The sequence below is a fragment of the Notechis scutatus genome, chromosome 4 (assembly GCF_049901735.1).
Source record: "Notechis scutatus isolate UNSWTSFEM ecotype Mainland chromosome 4, rNotScu1.2, whole genome shotgun sequence".
Classification (NCBI taxonomy): domain Eukaryota; kingdom Metazoa; phylum Chordata; class Lepidosauria; order Squamata; family Elapidae; genus Notechis; species Notechis scutatus.
In genome coordinates, this window is record NC_142012.1 from 48,703,857 (window position 1) to 48,719,018 (window position 15,162).

At 34.6% G+C, this 15,162-nt stretch overlaps 1 protein-coding gene across 1 annotated transcript in view; it reads left to right on the forward strand.

The window, feature by feature from the left end:
* The window catches only part of SH3RF1 (SH3 domain containing ring finger 1), a 35,927-nt gene extending 22,681 nt beyond the window's left edge, over positions 1-13,246 (forward strand). The window contains exons 5-12 of the mRNA XM_026678856.2: positions 2,118-2,420; positions 3,916-4,026; positions 4,943-5,100; positions 6,242-6,412; positions 6,536-6,789; positions 7,439-7,794; positions 11,449-11,783; positions 12,938-13,246. Of these exons, the coding sequence (XP_026534641.2) occupies positions 2,118-2,420; positions 3,916-4,026; positions 4,943-5,100; positions 6,242-6,412; positions 6,536-6,789; positions 7,439-7,794; positions 11,449-11,783; positions 12,938-13,106 (1,857 nt within the window). The 3' untranslated portion in view covers positions 13,107-13,246. The remainder of the gene's footprint in view (positions 1-2,117; positions 2,421-3,915; positions 4,027-4,942; positions 5,101-6,241; positions 6,413-6,535; positions 6,790-7,438; positions 7,795-11,448; positions 11,784-12,937) is intronic.
* Positions 13,247-15,162: the final 1,916 nt, after the last annotated feature.

Consider the following 15,162-nt stretch of genomic DNA (forward strand, 5'->3'; position numbering starts at 1 on the left):
AAAAAAAATTCTCTAATTTTATGGGGATTGTTTGGAATAAATACAAAAATTTAGGTAAAATAGTCATTTTAATCGCCACAATTCTCCCTAATAGTGATAATTGTAACTTCCTCCATAGTTCCAGATCTATCTTTGTTTGTTGTAGGAGTTGTACATTTTGCAGTTAACCATATATTTAAATACTTAATTTTCTTTGTCGTTTGAAGCCCATTACTCTTTCTAATTCTTTTTTCTGGTGTTCTGTCAAATTCTTAGTCAACATTTTAGTTTTTTGTCTATTAATTTTAAGGCCTGATACTTCCCCACATTTTTCCAATTCATTAATTAACATGCTTCCTGTCTCTATAAGACCTTCAATAAAAAATACCAGGTCATCAGCAAAAGCCTGGAGTTTATACTCCTCCTTTTTAACTCTAGTTCCTTTTATATCCATATTTTGTCTAATTCATATTAATAGGCTTTCTAGCGACAGAATGAAAAACAGAGGGGACAGTGGACAGCCCTGCCTCACTCCTTTCATTATTTTGAAGGTCTCCGTATTTTTACCTTTTAGTACAGGGGTCGCCAACCGGTGAGCCATGAGAAAATTTTGGTGGGCCGCAGCGAAATCTCACTCCCAGAGCACCCCCCAAAGCAATTAATCCAGGCTGCGCAGAAACACAAGGCTGCGCCGCCCACATGGCCCGCGGGAACCCTCCCCGCCACTCACTCCTTACCCGGCAAACTTGCCTGCTAAATTGCTATTTTTCCTTTTTCTGACCATCAACTGTTCTGCTGTGCCCGGAGATTTAGACTAGCTAGAAAGCAGGAAATGGTTGGATTTCTTGCTTTCTAGCTAGTCTTTAGATCTTCTGCTCTTCTTTTAAGCACAGCTGAACCTCCCTTAGAACTGAAGGTTCTATTATTCAGTGCAGACTCACAGCAAGCAAAGTTCATGTGACAGACTGAGCTAGCTGATGGCAGATAGATCACTGAATGATTCTGTGAGCAACTCAATCTGCCTGCCTGCTTTGGCTAATTTTGGGTAAAAGTTGCTTTTTTTTTAAATAAAAAATCCAATATTTGCATACATGGTGTGTTGTGAGTTAATTTTGTGAGCTTGCTTGCTAGCAAATTTTATGAGTTTGCTTGCAAGCAAATTTTATGTGACAGACTGAGCTAGCCAATGGCAGATAGATAGATCTCTGAATGAATCTGTGATTCTGTGAGCAACTCAATTTGCCTGCTTGCTTTGCCTGATTTTGGGTAACAGTTGCTCTTTTTTATAAAAAAATCAATATTTATATAAATATTTATAATATTTACATACAAGCCATGCCCAGCCAGTCACATGACCACCAAGCCACACCCACAAATTAGGCCAAGCCCACAGAACCGGTTAGTGGTCCCTGGGATTTAAAATTATGGGTTTGGTGGTCCCTGAGGTCCAAAAAGTTGGCGACCCCTGATTTAGTAAGATGTTCGTTTTTTGAGTGGAATATATTGTCTTTATTATATTATTAAATTTATCACCTAAATCCATGTTTTTAATTTGTTGCATCATAAATTGCCAATTTAGATTGTCGAACTCCTTCTGCGCATCCAGAAAAACAAGTGCCACTTATTTCTCTGGATGTGCCTCATAGTATTCCAAAATATGCAACACTATCCTTGTATTGTTCCTAATTTGCCTTGATGGAAGAAATCCGTTTTGGTCGGGGTGAATATATTCATTTAATATTCTTTTCAATCTGTCTGCTATTATAATTGTAAATATTTTATAATTGGCGTTCAGCAATGATATTTTATAATATCATTATATATATATATTATAAAATTATATTCTATAATTTTGTATTTGTCTACTATCATGTACCCTCCCTTGGTATTAGTGAAATGTATGCTTCCCTCCATGAATCCGGCATTTTGGCTTCTGTCAGTACCTCATTGTACAATTCTAACATTAATGTTTCTATCTGTTCACCCATCATCTTGTACATTTCTAAATATAATGAATTACAAAACATTCAGGATTGATAAAAAAAATAAAAATGCACAATATGTAATTACAATGGAATTAATACAGTTTTTCTTTTAATCAAATTATAGGGTTGATATTTATGGTTATTGTCTTGCAGTTTAACTCAACAGCAAAACAACTTATTGAACTAGACAAACCATCAGTTTCTACAATAGATTCTGGAGAAGGCACTTCTGGTACATCCCATTGCAATTCAGTTCAAAAGCATACTGATGTAAAGAAGAACACAAAAAAACGCCATTCTTTTACTTCCCTTACCATGTCCAATAAGGCTTCACAGTCTTCTCAAAATCGTCATTCAGTGGAAATCAGCCCTCCTGTTCTCATCAGCTCCAGTAATCCAACTGCTGCAGCACGGATATCTGAGCTTTCAGGCCTTTCTTGTAGTGCACCTTCTCAGGTAATTACAAGTGGAAATCAAGGTATATCATAGTTTTTTAATGACAATTTAAAATATTGCCAAAATAAATGGGATATGATTCTTAGTCATCCAAGTCATAGATGTCCCAACGGTGCTTTTTCAAGAGGCAACTGGACTTTCTTGTTTTTCTTTGAAGATGTTTCGCTTCTCATCCAAGAAGCTTCTTCAGCTCTGACTGGATGGTGGTGAATGGAAGGATTTATAGTACTCCTTGCAGACAGCTGGTCATTTGCATTCTTTTAGAGAGTCGTTGAGGTTTATGTATGTCATCAGGGCCACTTAAGTAGTGCAAATGTGTGTGGAACCTTTTTGGAACTTTTTTTTTAATGTGTATGTGTTTGTTCGTTTATTTTAATTGTATAATAAATAAACTTTGCTTTAAAAAAAGAAAGACTGTGTTGTAGACTGGAGATAGATGATGTCGTATCCCCCCCTCTGTTGAGAGAAGGCTGTTCAGTTTTGACATAGATGGCCTCTTTGACCCCTCTTTCAAACAAGTGGTCCTCTCTGTCCAAAATGTGGACTGTGCTGTCTTCAAAAGAGTGGCCTTTGTCTTTTAAATGCAGATGGATTGCTGAATCCTGGTGGGTTTGTTCTCCTATGTTGTACATTGGGAAAACAAAGCAACCACTTAATAAACACATGGCACAAAATAAGAGAACAAACCCATCAGGACAGAGCTGAAGAAGCTTCTTGAATAAGAAGTGAAACGTCTTCAAAGAAAAACAAGAAAGTCCAAAAACAAGAAAGTTGAAAAAGCACTTTTGGCACAGCTGTTCTTGCTTTTTACATAAGGTTTTTTCCTCAGTTTAAATAGGTTATCTTTTACATGTTTTCTAGCTAAAGTTTAAAATAGTTTTAATACTAAAGTAAATGACATTTAAATAATGTTGGTTACTTTAAAATTTTGTGATTAATATCTTCCAAATATAAACAGATTGGAATGATTGTTTGCCCTTCCCAAATTGAAAATTGGAGGAGCATTTGGGTACAGATAGTCCTTGACTTACAACTGTAATGAAGCCCACTCATAGTAATAAGTCATGACAGTCATAAAGCGGATGACCAATGCAGTTTTTCAACTTTGTTGAAGCTTGCTAAAAATGCTATTTGAAAGTGATACCCAGTTAACATTGCAATCTAGTACACAGTTTGTTTATTCAGTATAAAATTAAGCATTAAAAATTCAAACATTAAAATTACCAAAATGGATAAAAGGACCATTTTTATTATTATGTATTAATAATATTAATAAATCTCATAAAGAAACCTAAAATATATTAACAATAACATTTATTTGTATTGCACATTTGTACTTAAAAATGAAATGCATATAAATTTAAGACCAGAAATATTTTATATTAAATATAAAACTAATATTTTGTTGTAAAAGTATTTCACTTCGTTCACTTACAGAATGAATGGATTTTCTGGATTGGACATTAATTATGTTTAATGTATGTGCCGTTAATAGGTTCACATTAGTACCACAGGATTAATTGTAACCCCACCACCCAGCAGTCCAGTAACAACAGGACATTCATTTACCTTTCCACCTGAAGTCACTTACCAAGCTGCTTTTGCTGTGAGTATAAGTATCATTTCACAGAGAATAGTAGTTACAGAATTTTATCTCACTTGACACTTTCTGTTTAAATTGTAGAAATTACATCTTCTGTACTTATGGTGGTACTGCAGTACTCATAGTTAATTGGTGGAGTACCAAAACTATGAGTACTAAACAAATTTTTCCCATAAGGAATAATGTAGTGAATCACAAGGCAGCTGACACTGACAAATTCTAGCTTGTTCATTGAGTACCAAACAAATGATGGGTACTGGGACAAAATTTTCACCTCAGAACACATTGAATACCAAATTTGATGAATTTCAAAGCAGTTGAGTACCAAGGCACCACTGTATTATGTTCATTGATGGAAAAATAAAGTGTCAAAATTATATTTGGTCATTCCAACACAAGGAAATTTGAGAATTCATATGCCTTCACCCTACTACTTCATGTATAGCACTTGTTATGTATTAAGGAAAGTGGTGGTAATGGCCAAGTATTCATGCTATATTGCATGATTGCTACATAGGCACAAGACTATACCCAAATCCAACAGGTATAAAAAAATATTTCCATGTTGGATCCAAATCATTGATTATTTTAGATTTGAATTCTGCATACCTTTAACCAATTGTATTCCATTTAGTGAAAAATGGAAGGATATGAGCTTTAAAAATGACTGACAAAAAGAAGAATTTAACAACTAGCTATCACACACATGTATACAATGTCACAAACATAACAGGGATAAAAGTCTACCACCTCAGCCCACCATACTTTATCCAAGTATGGCTTGTGAGGATGCAGCAAAGTAAGGTTATTGGTGGGCGTAGGTCAGTTCTAGAGTATATGTGTTGTGCATGCCAGTGAATATTATATCTGAATATTGGTGCTAAAATTTAAATTCACTTTTAAAATATTTTATTTTTAGAGTATTAATCCACCTGTCCCACCACCCCCACCACCTGTCTTATCTGCTGCAATAATTGCCTCTAATCCTACGTGCCTGCCTTTGGGGTCAATTCAGAAGTCAACATCTGCATTGACCGAGCAAATATCACATTTGAGAGCACAGACAAGACCAAGTGTGTAAGTGAAACTAGAACTTATTGGCAAATAATGGAAAGGATTATTAAAAATTGCCAAAGTAATGAATTGAAATTGTTTGACTTTTCATTTGGTGTCTTTAAGAAAAAGCCACAAGACATGTTTGGTTTTGATATATTGCAATTTTTATTACCTTCTCAGACTTATTACTGATAGTATTTAAGTAAAGTTTCCTTCATTTTAATATAATTTGGTGATTTCATGAATATCTTGGTATAATTTTCTCATTAAAAATATGGGAGTGGTTTCCCATTATTATTTTTTTCCTAGATGCTTTCTGATTCCCTAGATATATTTTGTTGTGGCCTCTTTCTAAGCACTAATCAGCTCCAACTTTTTAAGATCAGGCAAGGTCACTTAAGTGCTGCTATCTAATCAGGCAACAGTATCCTATAGTTTTGTAAATTGTATTCTTTAAAAAAAGAAGAGTTAAATAAGTCTATGAAAACACTAAATTGTGAAGTAGTATAAGCAAGAGTAAATTGCTGGTTAATATTAGAAATGATGCACATCCTTAGTAAATTTATATAAAATTTCAATGAAGTGCAATTTTTTTAATTATAATACATTTTGGCTCAAACTCAAAATTTGCAGATTATTCTACATGCCTTCTTGCCCATGCATTAATAGATAATTCATACATAAAAGCCTCTCTTTTAAAAAAAACCCCAAAAGTACTTCAATAGCTCCTGAAATAAAGGCAGCACTTCTTTTTGCCTGCAACTTAGATTACCAGCAGTAAGTAACTGTTCAAACAAGTTTTTGAGATGTGTAATTAGAAAAAAGTATAACAGTAGTGATTATACTTACTGTCACTAGTTATTGGACATTTGAAAAAGTAAAACTTTAAGAAACTCCTTGGGAGGGATAAACAGTTTTGGAGAGAACATTTTATATATCTCTTTTTGATTATAGTAATTTATGTGATTGAAATATCTCTGACTATAGAGAGGAGCAACTTTTCATGCTGAACTAAACCAACACATTTTATTTTCAAGCAGAAAAGATTCTATAAAATATGCAAATTGCAACATTTGAAATTAAAATAAAGACATAAAACAAACAGATATTTCGACGTTCTGTTCCTTAGCTTGCAGTTCATTAAGAATGCTTCCTTTTCTAGGTATATTGCTATTTATCCATACACTCCTAGAAAAGAAGATGAACTGGAATTGAGAAAAGGTGAAATGTTTTTGGTGTTTGAACGTTGTCAGGATGGCTGGTTTAAAGGAACTTCCATGCATACCAGCAAAATTGGTGTATTCCCTGGAAATTATGTGGCACCAGTTACAAGGTATGATGTTCAATCAGTTATACTTCAACAAATTTCAGAAATAAAATGTTTTGAAAATTTGTATATAATGGGACTGAATGATCTATTTAACAAGAAGCATAATGTTTACATTGTTTTTAATAGGCCAATGACAAGTGCCTCCCAAGCAAAAATACCTGTATCTACTGCTGGCCAGACAGGGCGAGTAGTGACCATGGTCAATGCTTCCACTGCTGGAGGAACAGTGCAAAAACTTCAGGGAAATGGTGTGACAGTGACTTCTGATACAATACCAACAGTCTCTGCTGCACATATACAAAAAAGTCCACAATCCAAGATCATTATGCATATGTCCAGTCAAATGACATTGAATCAAGCTCGCAATGCAGTTAGAACAGGTAAAATAATTTGTTTCTTGACATAGGCAATATACATATAAAGAATGCCCTGCAGCTTGATAAATCTTAACATTTATAGAGGAAAGAGGGTGCAGCAAATATGGTGTACTTGATTTACAATAGTTTGTTTAGTGACTGTTCAGAGTTACAATGGCACTGAAAACAGAGATTTATGACCGTTTTTCACACTTATGATAGTTTTAGCATCCCCACGTGGTCATGTGATTTACATTTGGATGTTTGACAACTGACTCACATTTATGACAGTTGCAGTGTCCCAAAGTCATATGATCTTTTTTGTGAACTTCTGACAAGCAAAATCAATGGGGAAATCAGATTCACTTAACAACCATATTACTAATTTAACAACTGCAGTGATTCATGTAACAAATGGGGCAAAATTCACTTAACAACATGAATTTTGGACTCAGTTGTGGTCGTAAGTTGAGGACTAACTGTATTTAGTATTTGTGGAGATAATATACAGATTTACTTGGTGACCTTGGCTGAGTTATATTTCAAGGGTAACATTGTTTTTTCATACATATTGTAGGTTTTAAAAGAGTGGAATATAAATATACGGCTAATATGTCACAATCTGAAAATATATTCTTTTTCATTAGCCGAACTATTTCCTTTGTCATTACAGTTGCAATTCATAGCCAAGAAAGACCGACAGCCACTGTAACACCAATTCAAACTCAGAATTCAGCATGCCTTATTCCTGCTGCTGTGATTATTCCACACCATCCTGTTGCCTCCCAACAGCTACAACCTCAATTTTCAAATGCTGCTGCTTATATCACAGCTGTAAATATCAACCGAGCAAATGTCCCATTGGCTTGCACAACTTCTTCATTAAGTTCTCCTAGCACTTCTGTATCGGTAGATGGAGATTCAAGTGGGAAAATTGTGACTGTTCATACGGGAGCTCCAGCTTCCCCAGAGAATACATTGACTGCTGGAGGTACTCCTGTTATGAGTAAAACAGAGAGAGATGGAAAGGTAGGCATAGTGTTTTTGTTCTTTATGATCTCGGTGTTGACCTTGAAAACCCAAACAGGTCTAAATCTAGTTAATGTTTGAATGGGAAATTGTGAGAAATTACTTCATGGTAATACTTCCATATTTTTACCAAAAATGTCATGGACATCTACAAAATCATTAGGAGTCAAGCTCCATGCAGGTACTTTTTATGTCCTCTGCAGAATCCTTCAATCTTCCCACAGGAGAGTTCTCTGTTAATTACTTGTCTATTAATCTTAGAAAAAATAATTGCCTTTATTTTCAACTATTTTTGATTAGGTATAATATTACCATTTGAAACAATGTCTTTGGTATGACATAGTGGCAGATTCAACATTTATTAATAGTAAACCTGTATAATAATTAGATATATGTTCCCTAATCAGTTGTAATTTCAGTTGTAATTTCTAAATTTGCTTTCTAAAATTACATTAAGTTTTCCAATAATCAGAAAATCTTAGATTATAGTAGCTTCTTTTAATAGCCACCTTTTATTTTCAAAGTACTGCAGATGTAGAATGGCTGTTGATGGATCATTATTGGAATATATATTTCAGGGCTTTGTAGTTGACCCAAGTTGTAAACAAAGAAGACACTGCATGCTTTAATATTTTTTTCCATTTCTGTATGCAATATAGCATTTTGGTTCCCTGAAGCAATGATGCCACTAACTTTGTTATGCTGTTTTAAACATTTTAGGAGATATTTTGTATGTATGATAAGTGCACTAGAAATGCTTTTTCAATAATAAAGTGATACTCAAATATAATATCAGTTGAAGAGAAAATCAGAAAAGTCTAGGATAATGTTTCAATAATTTCATCGAAGTTTAAAAATAGAAAGAAAAACTAATAGAAACTGAAAAATAATACCAAAAAAGAAAAGAAGGTAGAGAAAAAAATATGTAAAAGGAAAAATATATAAATAAATAACTTCCCTTTTCATCAAGAAATGTAAAAACAATTTTAATAACTTGTGACCTTCTCCAACATTTCATTAAGTCCTCTTCATCATACAGTATATCTATTAGCAAATAATAAAGCCTTAAATCTAAATCAGCAAAAAGCAATTAAGAACTACCAAAAGTAATTGTATGTATTTTAATCTTAAACAAATGAATCAATGTCATATTCTTTTAATTTACTTTATACATTTTGTCTAAAAACATCATTTTGTCTAAAAATACTAAAAAAATTTTGTCTTTCATATCTAAAAATAAAGGTTTTCATATCTTAAATAGTCTCATCATTCAATCAGAAAAGTTTCAATGAAAATCTATCAGAAACAATAATGTTAGAATTTAATCCTATCAAATAAGGTATCACAAATTAATTTCTTATCATATTCTCTACATCTTCCTTAGAAATGTCTTTGCAAATTTAATGCTTTTTTCAATCTCAAAACTATAGGTTATCACTTTCTCTAAAGTACAAAAAAATATTCACGTATCTTTTCTACAAACAAATCTTTAAGGCCTCATCATTCAGTCTTGGTTGAAAAAAATCCAATAAAGGCTGCTAGAAAAAAATCATATATATTTTAATCTTGGTTGAATTAACAATCTTTATAAAAATTCTTTTCATTTTTAAATTTTTGAAGTTTATTATTTTTGAGTAGTGTCCCAGGTTCAGATTTCTTGTTATTCTCCCTTTATCTTTTTAAAGGTAGTTTTTCATTGGTAATAACATATCTCATTTGTACATCAAAAATAAGAAAGTTGTCCAAAGTCATCCAAGTAAAGAGTTACTTGGAGTTCTGATTTATTATTTGTGTGTCCCTTTTAGCCATTAAAACATCAACTGGTTTCAATTGGAGATCCTGTATAATATCTTTGTAAATATTATTCTTGTATCTTGTAAATTTTAAATCCATATCCAAAACAGCCTGATTCTCAGTTTTATCCTCCTTTTGTGAACCAATGTTTATAGTAATCTAGAAAGAAAATTCTGAGTTCATTGTTGCCAAATATCCTTGAATTTAAACTACTTTTCTCCTTTATTAGGGGCTCTTCTTTAATTATAATGTTTAGTTCTTTCTGGTGGTGTCTAGTAACCAGCTTTCAAGGTCTACCTCTTATCATTTTTTTTTCTAATTTACGATATTTTCCCAGGGAAATATTTCTTATACTTAGATTAAAAATCATATATTTTAATAGAATTTTAAACTGCAGGAAATATTCTTATAACATTTATAAAGCACTAAATAAAAATTATTTCATAATCTTATTTCCAGTCAATCTCAATTCTCAGTCAGTTAAATTAATGTTCTAAACACCCTTATTTCAAAATAACAAATCTTAAACTTACAGGAAACTTCTTTCATTGAAAATTTCCCCATGTAATAAAACTTGTTCTCTGAAGGTTCTTAATATTTAAAAAGCTATTTACAAGCTATTTACAGTGAAATTGATTAAGAAAAAGTGCCTCTTTGAAAGCTCCAAATTGCTAACTCTCATGGAATTCCCAGAAAATGGGGACGCCTGGACAAGACTTCAGGGCTTGCAAAAGGCCAATAGGGTTGGGGTCATCCTGATAGCTTGAAGGGGCTATAGCAGAGAACGCACATCTCCTGGCTCCTGCCAACCAGCATTCTTGGCTGACAGGACCCACAACATGCCCAAACTGCCTGACTGAATTGGATGGCTAGAAACAACTGGAAGAAAACGGTCACTTAGATAACCTTGCCCCAAGCCATGCAGGGCTTTAAAGGTGATAACCACCACCTTGAATTACACCCAGAAACATATTGGCAACCAATGCAGCTCACAAAGCAGTGATGTTACATGTGTCAAATATCCAACACTCTTTACTACCCATGCAAACACATTCTGCACCAGTTGAAGCTTCTGAATTTTCTTCTAGGGAAGCCTTATGTACGGCACATTGAAGTAATCCAGGTGAAACGTCACAGGGCCATGTGTAAGCAAACTTATGTCCCCTTAGACGCCAAGGTATAAATTCTTGGTCCTGTAAGCCAAGAATTTGTTATACTATATGATATATTGTATATATGGGGACCATTTTTGCTTAAATTTGATTAAAATTATGGTGTGAATGTATACTGTTAATTTTGACATTGCTATGCATTCCCCAAATTTAAGCTTCCATATCTTAGTGGCTTTTATTTCATTTTTAATCTGTATTATGGATTTTTTTCCATTAATGTTTAGTATTAATGTACTATACGTGTTTGAACTTAAGCTCTGGGTTGCACAAATGCTATTTGTATTTAAGTAAAAATTATCCCCTTAGAAATAATGACTAATGAAAGTTTTCAATAAATGTAAAATAATTTGTGGAAATTATAACCTCACTTCCCTTGCAGGATAATCCTAAGGATTGCAGGTCTGTAATTTATATGGTTTATAGCTGTTAGTAGTACACTGAGATTAATTTCTTGAAAAAAATATTCCCAAATAGTTTCACTGTATCACACCACCACTCCACATGCTTTGTTGTCCCGATGTATGTGAAGCACTTTAAATGTATATTTTATTTATTTATTAAATTTATATGCTGCCAATCTTACTGTTGAAGATACCCTCAGTAGCTTCAAGTACAATACTGTTTACTCGATTGCCAAATGTAAAATTCCACATTCATATTTCCTTTTTAAAAAAATTCTATTTTATAGAAAGAAAAAAAAGGGTTGCTAAAGTTACTTTCAGGAGCATCTACTAAGCGTAAACTTAGAGCATCACCACCATCATCCCCAACTCTCGAAGTTGAGCTGGCAACTACAGGACTCTCCCTTCAGGGTGCTGTAGGGCCAGAAATTCCATCAATTTCTGGTCAAGGAAGAGCAGACACTTGCTCCGTGGACAGTGAATCCCCTACAATAGTGCTGGAGAATACTCACTGCAAAACGAGTTCTTTGGATTCTAATATACCTGTAGTTCCTCCTCCAAGACAACCATGCTCATCATTGGCTCCAGTGTCAAATGAATCCAGATCTGTAATCTATGAACGGTAAGTCATTTTCCTGGATAAAAAAGTGTTCTTACATTTCATCAAGAATTGCTAATTATTAAAAATGATGGAAGAAATTTTATATTAATATTCTCCTTGAATTGTATTCTGTTTGAGATGTTCATTTATTTCTAATATATTATATAAACAGGCAGTTGCTTCTAATATATTGCTTGTTGGATGGTGATCTGATTAGGGGACTAGAGGCTAAAGTATACAATATGAAGAATGGTTGTAAGAATTGGGTACGCTTAGTTTAATGAAAAAGATTAGGGGTGATACGATAGCAGTGTTTTAATATCTAAAGGGTTGCTACAAAGAAGAGGGTGTTAACTTATTATTCTCCAAAGTACCTGAAGTGAGAACATTGTGTGGAAATAATCAAGGAAAGAACCAACCTAATTAGAACAATTAAGCAGTGGAATCAGAGGTGGTCTTCAGCAGGTTCTGACTAGTTCTGGAGAACCAGTAGCAGAAATTTTGAGTAGTTTGGAGAACCGGCAATTACCACCTCTGACTGGAGATTTTACAGTATCCTTCCCCTGCCATACCCATCAAGCCACAGAACCGGTAGTAAAAACATTTGAATCCCACCACTGAGTGGAACGGGTTGCCTTCAGAAATTGTGGGTGCTCTATCACTGAAGGTTTTTAAGAGACCAGACAACCATTTGTCTGAAGTGACATAAGGTTTCCTGCTTGGACTACAAGACTTCCAAGGTTTTTTCCAATTCCAATCTATGAAACTGGATATTGAGGGGAGTTTTATGGCTGGCATAAAAGGAAGAATAATTCCCTTTATTAAAGAATTTTTTTGTTACACTGCATACTTTCAAGGAAAAAATATCAAGCATAGCACAAATTATCCCAAATTCCTGATGGAATTTGCTGCAGATTCCTATTGGAATCTAAACTGATATGGTGAAAACTGAATTACAAAATGAAAATTAATAATGAAATTTACAAAATATACAAAATGAAAATGATAATAGCCAGAAGAGATACAATGCACATGTTGTCTGTTCTTATTAATTCTGAATTTATAGTTTATAGTTTGTTTATAATTATAAATAGTTCAAATAAGCTTTCTGATTCTTCTGCCTTTTTTTCTAAACAGTGGAAGTATAAATGTTTTTAAAAAATCTCATTCTACAGATACAGAGTAGTGGTATCCTACCCTCCTCAGAGTGAAGCTGAACTTGAACTTAAAGAAGGAGATGTTGTTTTTGTTCATAAAAAACATGAAGATGGCTGGTTCAAAGGCACATTGCAGCGAAATGGAAAAACTGGCCTTTTTCCTGGAAGCTTTGTGGAGAGTATCTGAGAAAACTAATTTGAAATATTTCAACTCTCACAGCACTATAGAACAAAGAGATTGCAGCCACGGAAGGCTGGAGCATAAACAAATTTATATTTATGTTTTTCAGTATCCTTACAGCACAATTCTGGCAGCAAAGATTAAAATAGTTGCTTTTTATCATTTTGAATTATTGAGTGTAACGTGTGCCTTGTAATGTCTCATTTATTCTTCAGAGGATTTTAAAATGTGTGTGTGTATACACATACATATGATAAAAGGTTATTGTTTACAAGGCTGTAACTAATTTATTCATTTTTCTAAACTTGAATTCTGTTTAATAGCTAAAGTTGGGTGATTATGATTAACAAGTTATTTATAAGATAAGGAGAAGCTGGATTCTTTTCTTACAAAAAGATATAATGTCAGATGGCTTTTTCCAACAGTGGGTGACAGTGAAGTAAGTTTTTTTAATGGGTTAATGTTGGCTATAATGATGGTGATGTGATATCAGATTGAATCATGCACACTGGGGTAAAATGACATTGTGGATTTGTTTTATTTAGGGTGAGAAATTATCTGTCAATAACAAGTCTTAATGTCTCAGATAGAAACATTTCTGATGAAACATTTGTAAAAGGCAATTAAACAGCTATGTAGCATTGTTAACATTTTTCAAAGTGAGAATAGAATACCGTGTTGCCGGCGTATAAGGGCGACTTTTTGCCCTGAAAAACATGCCTCCAAGTGGGGTGGTCTTATGCCGGGAGGACTCCTGACTCCCACGCCCGAGCTTGAGTTGCAGCCGGGAGGAGGCTGGGGGGGCGGTGTGTGTGTGTGTGTGGCGGGTGTCACTCGCCACGCGCTGCCAACCTTTCCCCCTCTTCCTTCATCCAGCGGTGTGGGGAGGAAGGACCGAAGATCCTCACGATGCGGCGTACTTTTCTTTTCTTTTTTGTTTTTGCACGCAGGTTTTGCATGCGGGCGGCTGTGGAGATGGGATGGGGGAGCCCCGGGTGGGTTATCAGGTTTTACGGTGCTTCCAACATGTGCGAACGGTGGGAGAGCGGAGAAGACGGCGGGCGCCCCGCTGTGTGAAATCCTGCCGTCAAAGCAGCACTGGGGAGGCAGGGTATAAATTTACCAGGTTAATGTAGCAATGGTGATTAATGCCCAGAACATTGTTTGCGGGTATTGGGGGTGTGTGTGTGTGTGTGTGGTGGTGGTGAGAGAGGTTGTCCTTTGAATGCGGAAAAGTAGGTGTGACCTTAGTGTAGGAAAATAAAGAGATCCTTTTTAGCGTGTTTGGCTTCTTTGCCTCCCCTCGTTCGTTTTGACGTGGAGATAATGGCCTTCGGGCAGGAGGGAAGAAAACGGTAGCTGGATCATTTCAAATTTCACTTACTCTCCTGCCTCACTTCAATATGTCTGAGCGACTCCAGATACTGGAAGACTTTTTGAATGAAAGTGTTACCTCCATATTTTTTTTTTAAAGAGGGCCACTTGGGGAAAAAAAGATTCTAAGGAATTCCTTGTTTCTTGATTAAAGAGAAGGCATTGAATATACTGTTCCTTGGCAGCCTTTTCAGTGTCCGGGTTTTGGTGTGTGTGTGTGTGTGTGTGTGAGAGAGAGAGAGAGAGAGAGAGAGAGAGAGAGAGAGAGAGAGAGAGAGAGAGATCAGCTGTATTGAGAAGACGTTTCCTGTGTTCTCATTTTATTTATAACATATTTTACGCTTAATGGTAAGCAATGAAAATATTTTAAAACTCATTTCTAAACTCCATAGCTATTTGCATATTCTTGGTTCAAAATTGGATTAGCTCATTTCAAAATTGTCCAAAGCAGAAAAGTGCGTCAAAAAAAAAAAAAAAAGTGCAAAAGTGGAAGGTGTGTGGAAGAGGGGTAGTCTTATACGGCGAGTATATAACAAACTCTGTATTTTGAGTGGAAATGTTGGGGGGTCGTCTTATACGCCCAGTCGTGCGTCTTATACGCCGGCAAATACGGTATATAAAATATACCAGAAATTGGGAACATCAACTTCCACTAGCATCTATTTGTCGAGTGTTTTTGGATATGTGT